Genomic DNA, 24535 nt, shown 5'->3' with positions numbered 1-24535 from the left:
TATTTTCATATTACCTTACCCTTGCTAATAGTCCAGATTCCGCAACACACTGCTCTTCTGGGACTGCCATTGGCTTACTCTGCTCTGCCGCAAAGGGTTGGTCAGCTCCATTTTTATAGTGATTTGATAAAGGTATCTTTGGTTCTAACCACTCGATTGTCGTTCCTGATGAAGCAAGAGAAAACTTTCCCTGAAACTTGCTCATAATCTGGAAAGTTCAGCAGGTGTAGATTTTATTAAACAATTTTGTTTTGAGCCTACAAGACTAAAAGCAATTCAACCTGTTAAGAGACTGCCAAGACAGCCATAGGTAGCTCATTAGCATGCGCACCATGATTGGTGTTTTACAAAAGAGTAATTTGCAACTTGAAAACAGATATCACCTTTTAAAAGAATCAACCCTGAACAGGACTGAACTCACTTCTTGGGCAAATCTGTGAATCACAAAGCACATTCTCACCCTACCAGTTGACTTGTTGTCCTTTCCGTATGAACCCTGCCCTTCTAGTAATCAAAAAAGTGTGCAAATTAGGCTTTAATGAGTCACAATTACAGCAGGAGCCTGAGACTGTGAAACAGTTAAATTTGCTTCAATTGGGATGAATTTTATTCTCAGTAGCAATTCTCTAACCAAGCAATAAAGCCCCCTTGATCTAAGTTAAGGATTGTAAATACATATCCATTTTTTTCCAGTCATATAAAAAAAGCTCCATATACTTTTAAATTGAAAGCCTCTTCTACTGAATAAATAATAGCTGACCCAGTGAAAGACAGTAGTCACATTTACAGACCTGTCATCTTCTCAATTAATGACTTAAATGTCTCTTATTACCCTTAACTAGTTTAACAAAGTGGATTCTATGCCTAATCAATAATGGAAAATGTTCCATTTGATTTCAGAGGCTGATCTAGGTTTCACAGAAGCTTGGCTATAGAGTGCTACAATAAGGGATGCTCAGTCTACCAAGCAGACATTTTAAACAGTGTGGAGTTTACTCAGGCTCTGACAAAACCCCAGACTTCTGCAGAGAAGTAAATTACCCAGTTATCAGGACACCAGAGCATTTTGCCCAACCATGCGTTCAGTTTCACTTGGCAATTGGGGAAAGCCATGACTGGGGCGATGTCCTGGCTAAGTTCATGGAGCCTCTTTCAAAATTCCAAAGAAAACACCTTGTCCCTATTTTAAAATGATTGTTTTTAATATATTTATCTAGATGTCTTTACTTCTAAACATAAAAGGCACACAAACAATAAATTTAACAGATCTATTTTAAGAGATCGTTCAACTGATTAAAATCTTAACAGAATTTATTGCCCAGGTGGTGTGGCTCACTGGTTGAGCATCGACCTATGAACCAAAGGGTGTCGTGGTTCCATTCCAGTCAGGGCACATGCCCAGGCTGCGGGCTCAATCCCCAGTGGGGGGCATGCAGGAGGCAGCCGATCAATGATGCTCTCTCATCATTGATGTTTCTCTCTTTCTCTCCCTCTTTGAAATCAATACAAATATATTAAAAAAAAAAAAAAAGATTATATGAGACTAAACACTAACTGGAAATAAGATTTAATTTCTTGTGTCATAATAACACTTAAGTGGGAAGATAATTCAGTTTTTCCAGTTATTACTTTCATTTTCAAATGACTAGAGGTTATATTTCTACAGACCTAAAAGTTTACAATGTTTCACTTTTTTCATTAAAAAGGTAATTTATAATGTGCATGCTTCATTAATCATAAAGCAATCATTTAAAATAAGACTGTATTCATTTAAACTACACAAATGAAATTTCTAAGAATTTAAAGAACTATATAGATTTAATTAATTAATCAAGTATTTGTTAAGCATCTAGTATCTAGCATTTTACTCCTTGTTGTAGTTTAAAAAAATTAAGTAGCATAAACTGGAAACATTGTTTCATTTAACTGACAAAACTATTACCAAATCAGAGTTAACCCAAATTTCATAACTCAGGGTAATACATCCATTGTTTAACATAGGGGAATAGTTAAGTTAACTAAATTACCTCTATCCCCTCAGAAGAATATAATAAAGTCATTAAAACTTACGTTTACCAAAAGCATATCACATATTGAGAAATTTAAAATACAAACACATATTTTCTAATAATGGAATGAAACAAACAAAAACTAAAAAGAAAAATAGGGGAAAAAACGGTGGGGAGTATACTAATACATTAACAGTGGCAGTTTCTGGTTGATAAGACAATGCATAATTTTTGTTTCATCTTTCAATTGTATAGCAGCTTATAAGTTCTTTATAATATGTGTGTGTGTGCTCTATAATAGAAGAAAATTTATATCGGACTTGTTAGAATTCCAAGGTAACGGTTCATGTTCATAACTCACAATTTAGGATTTTCTGTCACTTTGGAATGCTGTCTCCCTTATCCCTCCCATCTCTAAGCTACGTAATTGGTTTTTGTAGCATGTCTGTGTCTTTCTCAGACCTTTGATAGTCCATTTTTATTCTTCCACAGTACTTTGTTCCCATTTAAGTTGCTCTTTATATATATAGTACACATATTTACATGTTGTCCCAAGTGCACTATTAGTTCCTTAAGGGTACTATACATACCTTATAGGCCTCTATAATACTGCCCGGACCTATACCTACAATTGACATTAAAAATAGCTTGTAGCTTCAAATACTGAACTTAGGCAGATGGAGGATGGGATCCATACCTGAATATGGTAAACTTTCCTGAGCAGTGACTCAGTATCTTTCTAAAATACCTTTCTTTCACAAGTAAGGGGAGTTAAGCTGAATATTTATTCAGAGAACAGTGAGTTGTTATGAAATATTAAGTTACTACTATTAATAAAATATGATGGGATAAGGGGATTACAGAGATGTTGTTAAAGATACAAACCCAAAACTAGAAGATGAACAAGTTCCACAGATTTAATGTACGGCATACTAATTATGGTCAATAATACTGTATTATATTTGTCTAAGATTCTAAATTTTCTCACTACAAAAAGAAATGAGAATTATGTGCACAACTGAGGTGTTACCTAATGGTTTGGTGCAGTGGTTCCCAATGTTGGGCATATTTCCTACGGAGGGGCAATTTGATATTCAAGGAGGGCAATTTGAGAATGAGTTATTAACAGGGGATTTTTTGCATTTCTTATGATTCTAGGGGCCTCATTTACAGTATATAAATAAATATTGTGATATACTTTAAGCATTTCAGTCCTCTATTATGTTTTGAAACTTTATTTGCTATTTTTTTCATATCACTTCATATTATTATTTTTTAAACTATTTCTTAGTGACTTCTTTCTCAGTACTTCAACTGTCCTTTTGGTCTTTTATTTTCCTCTTTCATGGATGCCATGTTCTTTGGAAGCTTGTTTAAACCAGGTTAATGGCCTTTTAGGCTTCCTCCCTGGGAACAGGAGTTCCCTTTTGGAATAATAAGAATTGTATGTCATAGGAGGGACATCAGGATTTCAGAGATGTTTAGGTGGCCAAAAAAAGGTTGGGAACCACTGATTTGGTGGTAATCATATATATGTACCTATAGGTTGCAATATTTATGTAACAAATCAACATGTATACCTTAAACTCACATAATGTTTCATATCAATTATATTTCAATAAAAAGAGTTCATTCATCTCATTTAGTAGAAAAATTAATTTTTTGTTCTCTCATGAAATAACATTATTTTCTAGTAAATGAATTTCAACAAATAGGTGCTCTCAAATACTAAATGTATACCTTATTTTTCAAACTAAAAGGCAACTTAAAGATTTAATATATATATCTTAATATGGAAACAATGAATAGTGGACTGAACCCAAACTCAATAAATAATTCCAGTGTTTCTACTTTGGTCAACTGGATGAATAGTAATATCACACTACAAATATTAATTTGTGTATTTTAACACAAATACAAGAGATGTGGGTTTTTAGTTCAGTTTTTAAAAAAATATATATTTTATTGATTTTTTACAGAGAGGAAAGGAGAGAGAGAGAGAAATGTCGATGAGAGATAAACATCGACCAGCTGCCTCCTGCACAACCCCCACTAGGGATGTGCCCGCAACCAATGCACATGCCCTGACCGGAATCAAACCTGGGAACCCCCAGTCCGCAGACCGACGCTCTACCACTGAGCCAAACCGGTTTCGGCATTATTATAGTTCAGTTTTTGAAATGCTGAGTTTGAGGTCTCTAAAAAGATAATAAATAATATTAGACATTAAACCCCAAATCACTTTAGATCGAAAAAAGGGCACAATAAAAGACTTTCTATAACAGAGTGATCATTAAAAGAAGCTCATTGGCCGAAACCAGTTTGGCTTAGTGGATAGAGCGTTAGCCTGCAGACTGAAGGGTCCCGGGTTCGATTCCGGTCAAGGGCATGTACCTTGGTTGTGGGCACATCCCCAGTCGGGGGTGTGCAAGAGGCAGTTGATCGATGACTCTCTATCCCTCTCCCTTCCTCTCCATAAAAAAATCATTAAAATATATATATATATATATTTTAAAAGAAGCTCATTGATTCTCTATTTTTTGTTTTTAATTAAGATTTTCTGAAGTTAGAATTACAACAAACACAGTCCTTTCCAGGTTTTGGACCTTACTGTTAAGTCCTACCTTTAATCTATAACTTACCTGGAGGCAATGAGCCCTTCTGATGCGATGCATGCTGCAACTGGAGAATATGAAAGCAGTCATGTAAGCAGTTCATAGTTGCCATGGAAGTAGCTTTGAGCATTAAGAGATCCTGGTCCAAGGAACTAAGATGGCCAGAAGCAGGAAGGCATTCGATTCGTCTAATCAAGTCTCTTTGTTGTCCTTCAGCGTGAGACATCATCTAAGGAAAACAACAGTTCTGTGAGTCCCACTCATGATTTCTGTAAATACTATAATACAGTTGCCATTTTAGTGACAATATTCAGCTTTCTAGCCACTTTTAGGATATATTAAACTTAGAAATCTATTTTAAGTTTGTTTGGCTAGTCTCAATTTATGAGCATTTAATAATGCTTATCAACTGAGCAAAAGATGGTAACCTTTGGCCTGGCTGGCCTGGCTCAGTGGTTGAGCATCAACCTATGAATTCAGTTGTTGATTGTCAACCTATGAACCAGGAGGTCATGGTTTGATTCCAGTCAAGGGCACATGCCTGGGTTGCAGGCTTGATCCTCAGTATCAGGTGTGCAGGAGGCAGTGATTGATTCAGACCAATTGAATCAGACTAATGATTCTCTCTCATGATGGATGTTTCTATTTCTCTCTCCCTCTCCCTTCCTCTGAAATCAATAAAAAATGTATTTTTTAAAAAGATGGTGACCTTTGGTAGCGCGCTCTCGCTCTCTCTCTCTCTCTCTCTCTCTCTCTCTCTCTATATATATATATGTGTGTGTGTGTGTGTGTAAGATATATATATATATATATATATATATATATATATATATATATATATATATATATCTCTATATCTTACAAACGGGGTGGGCAAGAGTAGGTTTAGCATGCCAAGAAATTGATAACAATAGCCGAGGCCGGTTTGGCTCAATGGATAGAGCGTCGGCTTGGGGACTGAAAGGTCCCGGGTTCGATTCCAGTCAAGGGCATGTACCTTGGTTGCGGGCATATCCCCAGTAAGGGGTGTGCAAGAGGCAGCTGGTCGATGACTCTCTCATCGATGTTTCTAACTCTCTAACTCTCTCTCTTCCTCTCTGTACAAAATCAATAAAATATATTAAAAAAAAGAAAGAAAAGAAATTGATAACAATAAAAAATTCTGTGCCAAAGTGAGTATAGCAAGCAGACTACAAGAATGTGTAAATAATGAAGGCCAGTAATTTGAGCATTTATAAGATTGTACTTAAGTGCACTGTGCCATTGTGACTTTTTTTTTACTTAATAAAGCGATTGAAATAGTCATAACCTGCATATCTTTTCCCATACAAACAACTGTAAAGCTACCTTTGTCAACCTCCGTATATGTAGCCTATTCAGGTTTAACACTAAAGATCTGTAGAAAATAGTACCTGTTCTTTCTACACCCTGATCAAAATTCACCTCAAAGAGTTTCAAAGCAGTTTAATTATCTCCAGACCCTGTGCTCAGACTCTCTGACACCTGGGGCATGCACGATAACCCAACCTTATCTTCCTTATCCACCCCTTCCATTTGACGTAAAACTTTTAGTCACTGAATGTACACAACCTAACTGAAACTTCTAAAGCATCACATACTCAGTCCTCTGCCTGTGTCAGTACCGCTCACTTTTCCAAAGTTAGAGCACTGTTTTAAGGTTTCCTGAAGGTCTGCTCTCAGACCACAGTCCTCAGATAAACCCAAATAAAATTATTTCTAATATTTTCAGATTCAGGTTCTTTTTGTTGACAGTCCTGTCCACTTTTTCTAATAGAGCCAATGGAAGAGCAGTGATAGATAAGTAAGCCAATTTTTAAAAATGAAACAGAATTTACTATGCTTACTTACTTTCTCTATTGTGAGCAGAAGGTTCTTTGATTATCCATCCTTTGAACACTATTTTAATTCACATAAAAATTTTATAGTGGAGAGATTCTTTTTACTTTCAGAGGCTAGCTGCTCCAAATAATTATTTATTTATTTAAAAAATATATTTTATTGATTTTTTACAGAGAGGAAGAGAGAGGGATAGAGTTAGAAACATTGATGAGGGAGAAACATCAATCAGCTGTCTCTTGCACATAACCTACTGGGGATGTGCCCGCAACCAAGGTACATGCCCTTGACCGGAATCGAACCTGGGACCCTTCAGTCCGCAGGCTGACGCTCTATACACTGAGCCAAACCGGTTTCGGCAATTTTTAAAAATATGTTTTTATTGATTTCAGAAAGAGGAAGGGGAAGGAAGAGAGAAAGATAGAAACATCAATGAGAGAGACACATTGATTGGCTGCCTCCTGCACACCTCCTACTGAGAGTGTGAGCCCTGACCAGGAACTGAATCATCAAAGACGCTTAACCGCTGAACACTCCTGGTTCATGGAACAACACTCAGCCACTGAACAACACTGACAGGACTCCAGATAATTTTTTTTTTAATCGTTACCTGATATTTTTCCATTGATTTTTAGAGAGAGGGAAAGACAGAGAGAAATATCAATGTGAGAGAAACACAATTGCTTGCCTCCTGAATGAACCCTGAGCAGGACCCAGGCCAGGGAGGAGCCTGAAACAGAGGTTTGTGCCCTTGACCAGAATTGAACCTGGGACCCTTCAGGCCACAGGCAAACTCTATTCACTGAGCCAAACAGGCTAAGACCAGATAATTTTATAATTTTTAATCTAGTACATCAGAGGGCTAGTGAAAGAGACGTAAATTATCCTACCAAGCAAATCAAGTGTGTCACACATGAAATAGTCCCTGAAATCATATGTTGTGGTACTGGATAAAACTTAAAAAAAAATAAAAAAAAAATATATATATACATACATACATACATACATATATATATAATTTTTTTAAAATTGATTTTAGAGAGGAAGGGAGAGGGATAGTCAGAAACATCAATGATGGGAGATAATCATTGATCGGCTGCTTCCTGCATGCCCCCTACTGGGGATCAAACCTGCAACTGGGCATGTGCCCTTCACCGGAATTGAACCTGAGACACTTCAGTCTATAGGCTGATGCTCTATCCAATGAGCCAAACCAGCTAAAGTAAACTTCTTTCTTTTTAATGAAAGCTTACCAGAAAAAAAAAGCTCACCCTTAACAGGAAAAAAAAAAGTTTTTAATGAAAGCATCTATACATCTGCATATATATGGGTGCTTTGTGTGTGTATAATTGTATTTGTATATAAACTATGGCACTAACTTTCAATAATCCAACCTTATGAATTAATTACAACCACTTGGAAAACAACTGGTAATATCTACTAGAGTTAATAGAGTTAAATAAATGCAATCCATTATTGAATAATTATACCATTAGATATACATATATATGTTCATCAACTCAAGTTTCCATCAACACTGGAATAGATAAATAAAATTAAAATATACATTAAATATAGTACATTTGCCGAAACCAGTTTGGCTCAGTGGATAGAGCGTTGGCCTGCGGACTGAAAGGTCCTGGGTTTGATCCTGGTCAAGGGCATGTAACTTGGTTGTGGGCACATCCCCAGTAGGAGGTGTGCAGGAGGCAGCTGATAGATGTTTCTCTCTCATCAATGTTTCTAACTCTATCCCTCTCCTTTCCTCTCTGTAAAAAAATCAATAAAATATATATTTTTTTTAAAAGAAAAGAAGCCATACCCAAGGGAATACACACTATTTAATTCCTGTTTTAGAAATTTCAAAAATAGGTAAAATAAATCCATGGTGTTAGAAGGAAGGGTATAGTGATGGAGAGTATAAAAGGATCTTCTAAGGTGCTAGTAATATATTTTTTTAAATGGAACCTTAAGTTGCAGTTTTTCTTTTTAAATATGTTTTTATTGACATTTTTAGAGAGAGAGGAAGGAGAGGGATAGAGAGATAGAAACACTGATGAGAAAAGAAGATCATCAATGGGCAGCCTCCTGTATGTCCCCTTCTGGGGATTGAGCCTGCAACCCACTGCCCTGATTGAAAATTGAACCAGTTACTTCTGGCATTGACGCTTAACCGCTGAGTCACACCAGCCGGGCAATATTTCATTTCTTAATCCAGAATGTGATTACATGCAAATTACATCAAGATGTACACTCTGCCCTCGATAGTTTGGTTCAGTGGATAGAACATCGGCCTGCGGACTATGTCGCTCTCACTTGTGTCTCTCTCACTTTGATGTTTATCTCTCTCTCTCCTCCCTCCCTTCCACTCTCTCTAAACAAATCAATGGAAAAACACCCTTGGGTAAGGATAAACAAACAAACAAACAAACAAACAAAGGAGTCACTTGTTTGGCCATATAGTCTTCCCATTACACTTAAAATTTTTTTTTAAAATATATTTTATTGATTTTTTACAGAGAGGAAGGGAGAGAGATAGAGATCTAGAAACACGTCGACAAGCTGCCTCTTGCACACCCCCAACTGGGGATGTGCCCACAACCAACGTACATGCCCTTGACCGGAATTGAACCTGGGACCTTTCAGTCCACAAACCGACGCTCTACCGCTGAGCCAAACCAGTTTCGGTGCTAGACTTAAATTTTACATTAAAGGAGTATGTACCTTTACTTGAGAAATAACAAATACAGACTTTTGAAAAATGAGAGTTTGCTATTACCTAGCTGACAGACTTGAGAAAACTTTGGATACCATATATAATCAGGAAATGTTTTGTTTTTTAAAAAATTGCAATCACAATCCACATTCAATATCATTCTGTACCAGTTTCAGGCAGATAGCATGATGGCCAGACAAAGTTGGACAGCCCTCATATTTCAAGCACCTACTCAGCCCCACATATAGCATCATAACATTGCTGACTGTATGCCCCATGCTGCAATCCACATTCTGGGGCTATTCTGTAACTATCAATTTGTACTTCTTAATCCCTTCAATTTTCCCCCCAGCCCCCCAAATGGGAATCATTAAGACTTAAAAATTATCTAAGCATACTAGATGGGAAACATTGAAGGCCCCAGAAGACACAAATAGAATTTTTAAAAATTTTAGTGATGCCGGGACCGGTTTGGCTCAATGGATAGAGCGTCGGCTTGTGGACTGAAGGGTCCCGAGTTCAATTCCGGTCAAGGGCATGTACCTTGGTTGCGGGCATATCCCCAGTAGGTGGTGTGCAAGAGGCAGCTGATCGATGACTCTCTCTCATCGATGTTTCGAACTCTCTATCTCTCTCCCTTCCTCTCTGTACAAAATCAATAAAATATATTAAAAAATAATAATAAATAAAATAAAAATAAAAATTTTAGTGATAAAACCAAGTAGGTAAGATTATTTTGTGCATTTTAACTTGACTTTAATTCATACTTACTTCTCTGACTTCTACAAGATGGTCTGGAGGTAAGTGAGGTCTTTTGCTTGTTGATTGTAGTTTGGAATGTCCAACATTAAAAAAAGAAATGGCATTTTGACTTGGCCTCCTCTGGGATATAGGAGAATTACCACTAGATGCAAGTGAGAAGCTCCGTGATTTCAGAGGAGGATTATTCTATTAGACAAACAAAGAAAATCATTCCTTTTAAAAACAATGTATGCTCTCTAATCCTGAACCTATGAGTTTTAAAAATTAATCTCAGAATTGACTATAAGAACATTTCTGAAACTGATAAATTTTAAGGCACACAAAGTATAAGCATTTCACAGACCCATAAATTTATGTATTTAGAAACTTAATTCATGGTGTGCTATCAAGAATACTTTTTCACATTTTATAAAGATTAGAATAATAACTTTCTAATTTCAGATTTTTAAACATCATGATTGAAGAAAAAATATACTTAGCAATATTTAACATAAATTTTCTAAATGTAACATACAAGTATCTTTGGAACAAATTGGTGCTTTCTGATCACAACCAATGATTGTAATCTTGCAGTATAAGTAAATCAGTAGGCCTAAATCACAAACAACTTTTTAAAATATATTTTATTGATTTTGTACAGAGAGGAAGGGAGAGAGATAGAGAGTTAGAAACATCGATGAGAGAGAGTCATCGATCAGTTGCCTCTTGCACACCACCTACTGGGGATATGCCCGCAACCAAGGTACATGCCCTTGACCGGAATCAAACCCAGGTCCCTTCAGTCCCCAAGCCGACGCTCTATCCATTGAGCTAAACCGGTCCCGGAACAAACAACTTTTTAAAACTCACTTATGGGGAAAAAACACTAGAGGGGAAAAAATTTTAATTCCAACTCTCACCTAGGTATAGAATCCTTTATTGTTCCCAGATACTAGTTTTTAGGTATCTCTAAACTCAGATGTCAAGTACTGAGACTCTTCTTTTCAACTTAAAAAAACACACTCAAAAACCTCCAAAGATATACAAATGATCAAAAAACATATGAGAAGACTTTCAACATTAGTCATTAGGAAATGAAATAAAAACTATACTGACATCCCATTTCATGTCCACTAGGATGGCTATAACAATAAGAAAAAAACCAACCACCCAGATTACAATAACAAACATTTCCAAGAATGTGAAAAACTGAAGCCCTCATACATTGAAGGTAGGGATGTGAAATGGCTCAGCTGCTTTGGAAAGCAGTTTGGCAATTCCTCAAAAAAAATTAACAGCCCTAGCAGGTTTTGCTCAGTGGATAGAGAAAGGTCCCAGGTTTGATTCCGGTCAAGGGCACATCCTCGGGTTGTGAGCTCGATCCCCAGTGGGGGACTTGTAGGCGGCAGCTGATTCATGATTCATGGATGTTTCTATCTCTCTCTCCCTCTTCCTTCCTCTCTGAAATTAATAAAAAATATATTTAAAAAAATTAAATAGAAAACTACCACGTGACCCAATAATCCCACTCTTAAATATATACTCTAAGAACTGAGATCATGTGTACACCCAAATTTAAACACAAATGTTCACTGTACTATTATTGATAATAGCCACAACCAGGAAATCCAAATGTCCATCAACTGATGGATGACTAAATAAAACATGATATCCATACAATGGAATATTGTCCACCCATTAAAAAGGAATAGAATTAGATACATGCAATAACACAGATGAACCTTGAGAACGTCATGCTGAGTGTAAAAAGCCAGATACCCACAGAAAAGCCACATATTGCATGATTCCATTTATATAAATACCCAGAATAGAAAATCATAGAAATAAAAAATAAATTCAAGTTTTCCAGTAGCTAGGAAAGGTGAGAATAGCGAGTGACTGCTAACGGATATAGGTTTTTTGGAGGATGATGAAAATGTTCCAGAATTAGTTGAAATGATAGCACAATCCTGCAGCTATACAGTGGAACCTTGGTTCTTGAACTTAATTTGTTCTGGAAAACTGTTTCAGAAGTGATTTGTTCAAAACCCGAGACAATTTTTCCCATTAGAAATAATGTAAATTGAATTAATTCATTCCAGATCCCCAAATGATTCCCTGTTTTAACCTTTCTTACAAAATACTGAAATACTAATATACTGATATACCCTGTTTCCCCGAAAATAAGACAGTGTCTTATATTAATTTTTTCTCCCAAAGTTGCGCTAGGTCTTATTTTCAGGGGATGTCTTATCTTTCCATGCACAAGGTCTTATTTTTGGAGGATGTCTTATTTTCGGGGAAACACAGTAGTACATGTCTAAGGTGCTGCTTAATCTATAAACAAACACTCTTTTCTTAAAAACAACCCCCTATATAATGTTATTACTTATATACTTTATTAAACAACCCCCTACTATAACCTTAAATCAAGCATGTCAGACTCTCAGCCCATGCCTGCCTTAAATGAATCACTTTCAGCATTCATGCAGTATCTTTCACGGCCTCTGAAATGCTGTCACTGGCTAGCTGCTTTTTGTATATCCAAGTCAAGAGGTATATTCTACCTCTTCAATTGCCTGTGATCATTGTTGTTGTTTTTCCACAACTATGGCAAAATTAGCACTTGATGGCCACTTTATGTTCTAAAATTGTGCTAACTGTCCATTTTGCTAGCAACAAAAGAAAAAAAAAAAACAACAACCAAGAAATATTCACATCAGGATTTCCTGAGATATTCAATATCCAAGATTTAGCAGTAAACTAACTTATATTCTCTCCTTTGTTTGTGGCCTGAGAGATGTCTTTTGTTTATGCTGATGTATCAGCAAAAAAGGACTGATAGGATCCAGAACTGAAATTCTGTTCAAAGACTGAAACCCTTTTTCCATGAACTTGGTCAAGAATCAAACTGTTAAGAGACTGGAGACATCCGGGAGCTGAGGTGTGACTGTACTAAAATACCATGAATTACACACAGGAGTTTGTGCATAGCATCTCAATTTTAAAAAATGTAAAAAGAAATTTTAAAAAATTATTTCCCCATTTCTATGTATTAATATTGTACATGAATCCACATACCTTGCCAATAGCTTCAGTGTGGTGCTGTGTACATATCTGAAGTCTGCTAACCCAATGCTGTCGCTCTTTAGCATCTGTGGCTGATAAAAACAATCTATGAGTTACTCACTATTATAATTCCTTTTGGAATACAATTGTCTACAGCAGGAAGAAAAGATCACTGAAAACCATGGACTGGTACTACTCTCCCTAGAGCAAATGTCCCTGACTGCAGGGGCGTAAAAAAGAGACCCAAACATCAATCTTGTCAGGTAGCACAGTAGCTGGATGTGGCTATTTCATAAGGAGGATAAATTACATGCAGCTGGATGGGGATATGACACTTGAGATATCATAAGTTTCTCATGAAAATATGCTCTTATTTAGCCCTAGCCGGTTCTGCTCAGTGGACAGAGCAACGGACTGTGGACCAAAGGGTCCCAGATTCGATTCTGGTCAAAAGCATGTACCTTGGTTGCAACTCCTCGCTGGCCCGGGCCCTGGTCAGGGCTCATGCAGGAGGCAACCAATCGATGTGTTTCTCTCACATCGATGTTTCTCCCTCTTCCACTCTCCCTAAAAAACATCAATGGAAAAATATCCTCCGGAGACAATTAAAAAACACACACAATTAACTTTATTATGCTCAGCTAAGATTAACATTATACTTTATGTATATTAATTAGATAAAAATCACAAACTTCTACATAAATTTATCTAAACAAATACGACTATTTTATTTTAATGAGAATGAACATATTAATAAATATCCTTTACTTCCTGAAAAACACAAAATACAAATCAAATCAAGAAAAGTGATAGACTACTAACCAACGGCAGACATTTAAAAATATCATTTAAAGAAGCCTATATTTTTAGATTTTTTAGTAATTAGGGTTTCATCTCTACAAATATTTTAGAGGGGTCAATCTTAAACAGCTTGTTCATTGTCCCATCTAAAAAAATTATTTATTAAAACAGATTTCATAAATTCTTAAAGCAATTCCAAGGTTTAGAATATTGTATCTACATCATCAATAATAATAGTTCTATTTCTAAAACCCAAATGAAAGCAGAGAAGTATACCAACTTCTCAAGGGAAAAAGACGATCACACTATTAATTCTCGCATCTCAATCATACCTCTGAGTTTATACTGTTCCCCACTGGCAGCGTTTACAGTGAAGGTGTGAGAGTCTTCATCGCTGGGTGATATTACAGCTCCTGCAAGCTGCAGAGTACCTCTGGGCTTTTGATTTTTAGACTGTTCATTCACAAAGTATTCCAATAACCCAGCTTCATTGTTTAAAACAAAAAATCTGTAATGAGTTTAAAAAGAAAAGGTCATATTTTTAAACATTTTTCTTAGTCAAACTAAAGCAAACCAAGTTTTTGGTTTTGTTTTTTTAATTAATTTTGAAAGAGAAAGAGAGAGAGAGAGCGAGAGCGAGCGAGAGGGAGAGAAACATCAATGTGAGAGTGAACATCAATTGGCTGCCCACTACTAGGGGTACAGCCTGCAGCACAGGCATGCGGCCTCACCTGGAATAGAACCAGCAACCTTTCTGTGCACAGGATGCCATTCAACTAACAGCCTCAGCAGCCAGGGCAAGCAAACCAAGTTTTAACCACTTACACACTGTGGAATTTTTGCCATTAAAAAAACTAAAATTCAAAAGTATTTCAAGAAGTACTTGTAAACACTAGGTTATATTTCCTAGCAGTGAAAATTATTGACAAATTGAATAAGTTTTATAAAAGATATAAAACAGCCAGCTGAGAGAGGCATTTAATAGGAAAGAAGCATATCAGATACTACAAAAAGGAAACAAAGACACAGTATCCTTTCAGAGGAAGATTTCTCTCCAGAATTCATTAACAGGAAAGGTAAACTGCCCAAGGACAAATGGAAATGAGAATTTTATTTAAAATTCATTGCAAAAAAAATCAAAACATGAGTTTTGAGATTAACTCAATGCTAGGTAAGAAATGAATCTAAGTTAAAATTTAATCAATAAAATATACAATGAGAATAATGTCAGGGTAGAAAGATTTTGTGAATGTATCATTAAATAGGTCACAACTAAAGATTACTTATCCTGTTTAAAAATGAAAAAGCTGCAACTGGAGATGCAGAAACATAAGAAACTTGAAACTAAATGATGAAATACTGATACACTTTGGAAAAGAAATTGATGTTCTGATTTGCTTCTAGATTAAATGGTTTTGGAAATATATTAATTCAGATTTCAATTTAATGAATATAATAGCTATCTTTTAAAAAAAATATAAAAAGTTCCAATTTCAAAAAATTAACCTTTGGACTTGGAGCAGTTTGGCATTCTACATGTTATTGTGCTCTATAACAGTAAACAATTTGAGCCAGATCAAAGGTCCTAAAAGATATTATCTTAAGTAATGCGGCAACCATTTCAAACTGGGAGAGAATGGAATCAGCCTTTTATTCAGGAAAAGGAAGAAAAAACAACAATAATAAGAAGTAAGCAAAAGGAGCTGAAAGTAGTTGCCTAAGAAGGAAGATGGAAAAGCAAAGAACTATTGTTTTTCTTGTTCATCTTTAACATGCTTCTCATCTTTTAAATTATGGTAAAAAATAAATTATGGTAAAAAATAAATTATGTTCACATATTTTGGTAAAAATATACATTAATTTTAATATTTCTGAAAGTTTTAAAACTTCCATATCATTAATTACAATAGGAGTTAAACACCTTTTCATGTGTTTTATTGACCATTCATAGTTCTACTTATAGTGAACTGACGGCCAAGTTTTGCCCATTTGGCCGAAACCGGTTTGGCTCAGTGGGTAGAGCGTTAGCCTGTGGACTGAAGGGTCCCGGGTTCGATTCTGGCCAGGGGCATGTGCCTTGGTTGTGGGCGCATCCCTGGTGGGAGGTGTGCGGGAGGCAGTTGATCGATGTTTCTAACTCTCTATCCCTCTCCCTTCCTTTCTGTAAAAAGATCAATAAAATATATTAAAAAAAAAAAAAAAGTTTTGCCCATTTGTAATAGGTTATTTTATTTCCCCAAAGATTTAAGGGATTATTTGTATTAACATAAGATGTTCACTGACACCATCTTAAATTCCTGAAACATAAGAACTGTCCTAAGTAAAATGCACATATGAATCTGCTATAGTCTGAGTGTGTCCCCCCCCATTAACCCCCCCCCCACCCCCCACCCCGCCTGTCAAAATTTCTAGGATGAAATCTTGACCTCTAACGTAACAGTATTAAGAGATTGAGCCTTAGGGAAGTGATTAGGTCATGAGGGCAGACCTTTATGAATGAGATTAGCAACATTATAAAAAAGATACAAGAGCACTCCCTTGCCTCTTTTCTGGCAGAGGGTCCTTACCCCACTATGCTGGCACCCAGATCTTGGAATCCAAACTCCAAGAGAAATACATTTGTTGTTTATAAGCTACCCACTCTGTGGCATTTTGTTATAGGAGCCCAAAGGGACAAAGACATGAAAGCAATCTATTCAATACACTGAAACCCATTAAGTTGTACATTTAAATGGGGAAATTGTACTGTATATATACTATATCTTAACAAGGCCATTAATAGAATAAATAAACAAAGAAGAACAGAAGGAAAGAGATGTCTTTCCACTGCTCTAAGCAATAAGTACAATTTATTTCAACAGGCAAAGAAAAATGATTGGTTTCTTCTAAAAGCAGTCAATTCAAAGAGTAGAATATGTTTGGAAATGTAAAGTTTGTTATGAACACATATTTCTTATCCAAAAGCATTACCACTTTTTTAACAACATGGGAGGCACTCACCTAGATATACAGAAAGTTATAGTGAGAAGAGACTGAGCATGGAGTTTCCAGTTAATACTGTATTCTATATTTTAAAGACACCATGACAGTAGGTCTTAAACGTTCTCATCACAAGAAAAGAAAATGTAACTATGAATGGGGCAAATGTTAACTACACTTACTGTGGTGATCATTTCCCAATACAAGCATACCCTCAGAGATATTAGGGTTTGGATCCATACTACCGCAATAAAGTGAATATTGCAATAAAGCAAGTCACAAACTTTTTTGGTTTCCCAGTGCACATAAAAGTTACGGTTATACTACACTGCAGTCTACTAAGTATGCAATAGCATTATGTCAAAAAATGTAAATACTTAACTTAAAATACTTTATTTCTGAAAAATGATAACCATTTATGAAATTAACCAATAACTGATTATCTGGCTCCAAGCTGATGCTACGAACCCACTTGCAATAATAGAGCACGTGGGGCTATCTTTCATTACACATGGATTAATCCAGATATTCTCCCTTCATCCTTTCTATGGAGAGATACTCTACAAGATATGAAGATAGGGGATAAAGAGGCAATCTGCATAGTGAGGAAACTTAAAAAGCTATTTTTTCCCGGAAGAGTACTAGACTCTTGATGGAGGCATTTTAATTTAGTTTTATTTTGTTTTTATTTTTTGTGCACCGTTCCTGGAGGTACTGCAATACCAGGTCGATGTGCCGAGTGGATGGAGCAAACTCCTATTCCATCTCTAATTTCAAAAATCCATTTAATATATTGTCCTCGGATAGAGGACGTATCAGATATTAAACTGATAAGAACAGATACTACACTTGATCTTAGCCAAAAGGCCGAGAAGCGATGATTGAGGCATTTTTAGACAGTTGGCCTAACCAATTAACTAAGGAAATACGAAACAAAGGCTAAGTGTGACAGGGAAATTTAAGATTCAAACTTTTTACAAATCTTCACCTGCAAAAAATTCACCTAAGTTGTTAAAAGAAAATACTGTTAAGATTGGCAATTAAGTAAATTGTTATTTTTCTGCAGTTTCAAAATAACAAAGACTGCCAATTTGGGGGAAATAACTAAACTTTAGCCCACAACTTATGTGAAGGATTATGAAAAGCAACTTTAATCCAAAAATATTCTGACTCAGAAGTATATCTTACAATGACAAGAATAAACTTTAGTCAAGATTTTAGAAGGGAAGGTAACCATGTGCTTTGTTCCAATCATCCCAGGGCTTTAATGCTCAGTGCATGTACAGACTTCTGAGCGGAATAGGAAGCTATCTCATCTTCAGGAATTTAAGCTGAAGGTGGAAGGAGTGGGTTCAGAAGAGGATCTTGCTGCTGTGCACTTTCCTGGAGCAATACATTACAGAGCAAGCAGTTATAAGTACGCCCATGCCAGATCTCTCCACACTGCTCTAAGTCAAGTTCTAAATTGCTCTGAGTTGCCCTTAGTCGAAATAACATGGACTGCAGGGAAACTGTCTTGAATATCTGACACAGATGCAGTGCTTTTGTTAGAAGCTTCGCATGTAGCACAAGGACAAACGTGGCTAGATATGCCGAAGCAACTGAGCTACAAAGCGTAGGGTCCCTTAACATGGTCTTAACCTTCCTGTTCCTCTTTTATCCTTCAATCTACGTGTTCCATACTGAGGGCCTGGTATATCTCTGCTGTTCCGGGGTGACTGGAAATGGAAGATGCAAAGTTTTCTAAAGTTGGCCGACGGCAGCCAAATTAATAAGGTGAGAGCTCTCTCTGATGGGAAAGTTGGTAATTGGTTCTGTGTTCTTAATCCACAAAGAGATGAACCACTTCACACCCATTAGAATGACTATTTTTTTAAAAAGAAAGAAAGAAAAGAAGTGTGTAAGTGAGGATGTAGAGAAACTGGAACCCTTGTGCATTGCCGGTGGAAATGTAAAATGGTGTAGCCCCTAGGGAAAATGGTGTGGAGATTCTCAGAAAAGTTAAATATAGAATTAGCATATGATCCAGCAATTCCATTTCTGGATATATACACAAAAGAAGTGAAATCCAGGACTCAAATATTTGTACAGCAATATACATAGTGGCATTATTTACAACAGCCAAAAGATAAAAGCAACCCAAAAGTCCACTGACAGATAAATAAGTAAATAAAATGTGGTATATACATGCAATGGAATATTAACAAGTGATTCTAATCCTTAGATAATAGTAAATAAGTGATTCTAATTCTAAGATAATAGTAACTTCTGAGGCATTTGGAGGCTGTCATTTGGAAGATGTCGACTCCTCCACCCTCTAAAAAAGAGAAGAAAGCCATCAGACTTTCAGAAAACATGATGAACGCTTCCCTAAAAGGTTTCCCAGACATGTTTATACTTTAGTAATAGCAGAATAAAATTACCATCCCTAATTCTGGTCTCTGAGATTAGAATGAAGTGTCATAGAATAATCACACTTACCTGTACTGCCACCCAGTGACCAGGTTGGTGTACTTCATTAAGTAGCCGCATACATTTTCCATGTGATCACTGTTTCAAAAAATCAGAGTGCCAAAGTCAGTGAAAATTACTAGAAATATCAGGAAGTATAGTTTTAAAAACAGGATTGCAGTACACTGAGCTCCATTGAGACAGCGCCGGGGGAAGTGCGAGCAGCCGGGTACTGGGTGACTGTGTACCCGCTGAGGAAAAGGAATTAACACGGGCAAAGGAGACCCTAAGAAGCAGAGAGGCAAAATGTCATCGCATGCTTTCTTTGTGCAAAGCTGCCGGGAGGAACACAAGGAGAAGCACAATGCTTCAAACTTCTCAGATGCTTCAAACTTCTCAGTTTTCTAAGAAGTGCTCAGAGAGGTGGAAGACCATGTCTGCTGAGGAGAAAGGAAAATTTGAAGACATGGCAAAGGCAGACAAGGCCTGTTATGAGGGAGAAATGAAAAATTATATTCCTCCTAAAGGGGAAACAAAAAAGAAGTTCAAGGATTCCAATGCACCCAAGAGGCTGCCTTCGGCCTTTTTCTTGTTTTGTTCTGAGTATCGCCCCCAAATCAGAGAGCATCCTGGCTACCCATTGGCGATGCAAAGAAGCTGAGAGAGACGTGGAATCACACTGTTTCAGGTGACAAGCAGCCTTATGAAAAGGCTGCTAAGCTGAAGGAGAAACATAAAAAGAAGATTGCTGCATACCAAGCTAAAGGAGAGCCTGGTGCTGCCAAAAAGGGAGTTGTCAAAGCTGAAAAAAGGAAGAAGAAAGAAAAGGAAAAAGATGGGGAAGATGAGGAGGAGGGAGAGGGGGAGAAAGATAAAGAAGATGATGAAGAAGATGATGGTGATAAATAAGTTGGTTCCAGCGCAGGTTTTTTTCCTTATCTATAAAGCAATTAAATCCCCTCCCCTACACAACTCACTCCTTAGATTTTTTTTGGGGGGGTGGGGTGGGGAGGGGAAATTGAGTTTTTTTATTTCAAGTCACTAACATTAGGTATTTTGAAAGTTTTTGTATACTTGGTCAAAGTACAAATTACATCTTACAATTGGTAAATACAGACAAATTATGTATTTAGTACAACCAACACATATACACAGATCCCTTACTAAAAAATGTCTAAACTTTTTTGCCTTCTTTCACATTGGTACGTTCATGGGGGAAACACACACACACACACACCCTTAGATTAAAAAAGGGGGAGGGAAAAGAAGGGCACATTTTAAAAGGACATATATATTAGAGACATACAACTCAACCCTTTTAAAGAAAAAAATTGAAATGTAAGGCTGTGTAAGATTTGTTTTTAAACTGTACAGTGTCTTATTTTGTGTAGTTAACACACTACCGAATGTGTCTGTAGCTAGCCCTGTCCTGGTGGTATTTTAAATAGCCACTAACCTTGCCTGGTACAGTATGGGGGTTGTAAATTGGCATGGAAATTTAAAGCAGGTTCTTGGTACACAGCACAAATTAGTTATCTATGGGGATGGTAGTTTTCCCATCTTCAGTTGTCTCTAATGCAGCTTATACGAAATCATTGTTGTTCTGTTACGGAATACCACTCTGTAATTGAAAAAAAAGTTGCAGCTATTTTGTTGACATTCTGAATGCTTCTAAGTAAATACAATATTTTTATTTAAAAAATAGCTATAGACATATATGCTCTACAAATATTTCAAACTTTCTTCAAAAGTAAAATTTATAGGTTAACAAATAGAGGCATTTAAACTCCCAAATTTCATATGGTTGGTACTTTTTTTTATATATATATATTTTATTGATTTTTGTACAGAGTGGAAGGGAGAGAGATAGAGAGTTTGAAACATCAATGAGAGAGAGAGAGTCATAGATCCGCTGCCTCCTGCACACCCCCCACTGGGGATATGCCCGCAAACAAGGTACATGCCCCTGACCGGAATCGAACCCGGGGCCCTTCAGTCCCCAAGCTGACGCTCCATCCACTGAGCCAAACCAGTCCCGGCATGGTTGGTACATTACTGTACCAGATTTCTTCAAAACAAGTATAATCCAACATAAATTATTATATATTTCAAATATAAAACCATTATATAAATAAAAAATTATGTAAGTATAAACAGATATACTATAAATATAAAAATATTTTATAACAATTCAGTGCTGAAGAAAAAAGATCTAGTCTGATGGTTCTGGAATAAACTGAAAAAGGTCTCTATATCGAATAGTGCTTCCTCACTCCGGTAAAATACACAAGAGGCCAATCCGCACTGCCTCTGATTGCTTGGGCTCCCACAGTGAAGATCCTGTTTTTGATAAGAGCGTGGCAGCTAATTCCCACTCCCTCACCTGAGACAGGCATGAGGCAAAGTGCTCACTACAAGTCTTGCCACTGGAAAGATTTTATTTGGGACCTGTATCTTAGCCTTACTGCAACTGAATTTCTTTACTTTCTGCCCTCTTTTTTTTCATTTATTGCAGATAAGTTCTGTTTTAGTGGTTAATAGAAAATACAATATCTCACTGATATTTCTTTTCCAACATTTTAAGTTTCCTTCTACTTAGGAAAATATATTGACATTAGAGGCCCGGTGCACGAAATTTGTGCGGGGGGGGGGGGGGGGGTAGGGGGGAGTGTATCTCAGCCCAACCTGCACCCTCTCTAATCTGGGACCCCTGGAGGAATGTCCAGCTGCCCTCTCACAATCTAGAACTGCTGGCTCCCAACTGCTCAACTGCCTGCCTTCCTGATTGCCCCTAACTGCTTCTGCCTACCAGTATGATCATCCCCTAACCACTCCCCTACCAGCCTGATTGATGCCTAACCGCTCCTCTGCCAGCCCGATTACCCCTAACTGCCCTCCCCTGCAAGCATAATCACCCCTAACTGCTCTCCCCTGCAGGTCTGGTCCCCCTCAAATGCTCTCCCCTGCAGGACTGAGTCCCCCCCACCCCCCACCTGCTCTTCTCTGCAGGCCCAGTCGCCCCCAACTTCCCTCCTCTGCCAGCCTGATTACCCCATAATTGCCCTCCCCTGCAGGCTTGATCACCCCCAACTGCCCTCCCTTGCAGGCCTGGTCCCCCCCCCTCCCCCCCGCCCCCAACTGCCCTCCCTTGCAGGCCTGGTCCCTCCCAACTGCCCTCCCCTGCTGGCCTGATCACCCACAACTGCCCTCCCTTGCAGGCCTGGTTCATCCCAACTGCCCTCTCCTGCTGGCCATCTTGTGTCCACATGGTGGCAGCCATCTTTGGCCACATAGGGCAGCCATCTTGTGTTAGTGACAGTCTATTTGCATATTACTCTTTTATTAGATAGGATATCTTTTTTATACATGGACTTCATTTTTTATTTTACAAATTACATTAAGAACTCCTTTTAAAGGTACCTACTCTACTCTAAAGTTTTAACTTTACACTATAAAATGCAATGGATATTAAACATGTATTTTCTCTACTATCCCTGAGTCACACAGCATATTTAGTAAAATTTCAGCTAACCAGCATCCAGGAAATTGAAAGTGCCAGGCAATCAGCCACCTTTAAAACATTAAAGGCAAAAGAGCAAGGGAGATTTGACACAACCAATAGAATAAAGTCCCAAAAAGATTTAGATTGATCTGAATGACGGATGAAAAGGGTTGAAGACAAGGACATTCTCAGGCAAACAAAATAACCAAACTAACTGTACGATTCTAGCAGCTATTACTGGAGAGCAAATGGGGTGCTTCAGGGATAAACTCAATGTGGGGTGCCTTTCTCATCTCATTTCTTCAAAGTGCTTGAAAATAAAGATCAAATCTGAAAATAGAGAATTGATCCCATGATTAAATATGTAGGTGGTTTTTTTCTGTATCTTTCTTCCATTGTAAGGTTAGCAAGACACTATTTATTAATGTTAAGTAAAATGGCTCAGGTCTTTTTGGTTTCATAAGGTCACTAATCTCAAGAAGATAAAGCATGTCTACTTCTAAAATGCCAGTCTGATGTTCTGATAATTATATATGTACTAGTGGCCCATTACCCTCAGCCCAGCCTGCACCCTCTCTAATCGGGGACATCCCTCTCGTAATATGGGACTGCTGGCTCCAAACTGCTCACCTGCCTGCCTGATCGCCCCTAACTACCCTCAGCTGCCAGCCTGATCTCACCCCTAACTGCTCTCCTCTGCAGGCCTGATCTTGCCCCTAACTGCCTCTGCCCTGCAGGCCTGATCTCGCCCTCAATGGCCCTCCTCTGCCTGCCTGATTTTGCCCCCAATAACCCTCCCTTGCCAACTTGATCTCACCCCTAACTGCCCTCCCCTGCCGACCTGATTGCCTCTAACCCCGCCGGCTTGATCTTGCCCCCAACTGCCCTTCCCTGCTGGCCTGATTGGCCCTAACTGCCTCTGCCTCAACCCTCACCACCATGGCTTTGTCCGGAGGGAAGTCAGACATCTGGAAGATGGCGGGTTGAACCAGTCTAATTAACGTATTACCCTTATTAGTATAGATTCTGACATGTTAAAACTGCTACCCCAGCTGAGGAGTAGAAAGTGGAAACAAAGACAGAAAAACCTGAGGAGTATGATGATAACATGGGCTTTGGTCTTTTTGACCAAACCTCTTTTGTAACACATTCAATAAAAAGCTACACTCTGTTAAAACAAACAAAAAACAGCCCCTTGAGTTCTTACTAGAGTTCCTCTCCTCATGGTTCCAGGTCACAGCCAAGTTAATTCTTTCAGTTCCACTAGTACTCAGTAATTTAAGTAAGAGCAGAGATACTTAAACTGCTGGCTCTCACATCTTACCCAGTCTTCAGGCTTCAACAGTGCTTTGGGGCTTCAGGAATCCCAATGCCCCCGGACTCTGCCCAAAAATAATTTCCCTTCCTGTTTTAGATATTTAATACATAGCTCAGATTCCCTCAACTGTTCTTGTCCTCAAAACATTCCTTCACTTTTATGTGAGAAGAGGAGGATGAGGAGGAGAAAGGAGAGAAGAAGTGAGAAGGGGAGAACTCCAATACAAAGAAGAGATTGATGTCCCGCCCACATAGCTCAGTGGTTGATCATCAACCTATGAACCAGGAGATCACAGTTCGATTCTGTATTACTGTGGGCTCAATCCCCCATGGGGGCGTGCAGTACGCAGCCAATAAATGATCCTCATCATTGATGTTTCTAACTCCCTCTCCCTCTCCCTTCCTCTCTGAAATCCATTAAAAAAAATACACACACACACACACACACACACACACACACAGGAAAAAAAAGAGGTTG

The 24535-nt window shown here is 37.7% G+C and overlaps 1 protein-coding gene, 1 non-coding gene and 1 pseudogene across 2 annotated transcripts in view; 1 reads left to right on the top strand and 2 right to left on the bottom strand.

Annotated features, from left to right (window-relative positions):
- Positions 1 to 24535, bottom strand: part of OSBPL11 (oxysterol binding protein like 11) — a 76684-nt gene that overhangs the window by 31999 nt on the left and 20150 nt on the right. Inside the window, exons 2-7 of the mRNA XM_036447074.2 lie at positions 19269 to 19337; positions 14141 to 14316; positions 13020 to 13099; positions 9969 to 10145; positions 4652 to 4853; positions 20 to 165 (exon numbers count right to left, since the gene is read on the bottom strand). Coding sequence (XP_036302967.1) covers positions 20 to 165; positions 4652 to 4853; positions 9969 to 10145; positions 13020 to 13099; positions 14141 to 14316; positions 19269 to 19337 — 850 coding nt within the window. The remainder of the gene's footprint in view (positions 1 to 19; positions 166 to 4651; positions 4854 to 9968; positions 10146 to 13019; positions 13100 to 14140; positions 14317 to 19268; positions 19338 to 24535) is intronic.
- Positions 17477 to 17666, bottom strand: LOC118725215. The gene has a single exon (XR_004989938.1). It is a non-coding gene; the product is annotated as a U2 spliceosomal RNA (small nuclear RNA).
- Positions 19500 to 20194, top strand: LOC118724767 (annotated as a pseudogene).

This window comes from Pipistrellus kuhlii, unplaced genomic scaffold (genome assembly GCF_014108245.1).
Source record: "Pipistrellus kuhlii isolate mPipKuh1 unplaced genomic scaffold, mPipKuh1.p scaffold_m20_p_2, whole genome shotgun sequence".
NCBI classification, from domain to species: domain Eukaryota; kingdom Metazoa; phylum Chordata; class Mammalia; order Chiroptera; family Vespertilionidae; genus Pipistrellus; species Pipistrellus kuhlii.
The sequence above is the reverse complement of the archived record's forward strand: the minus strand, read 5'-3'. Positions and strand labels throughout refer to the sequence as shown.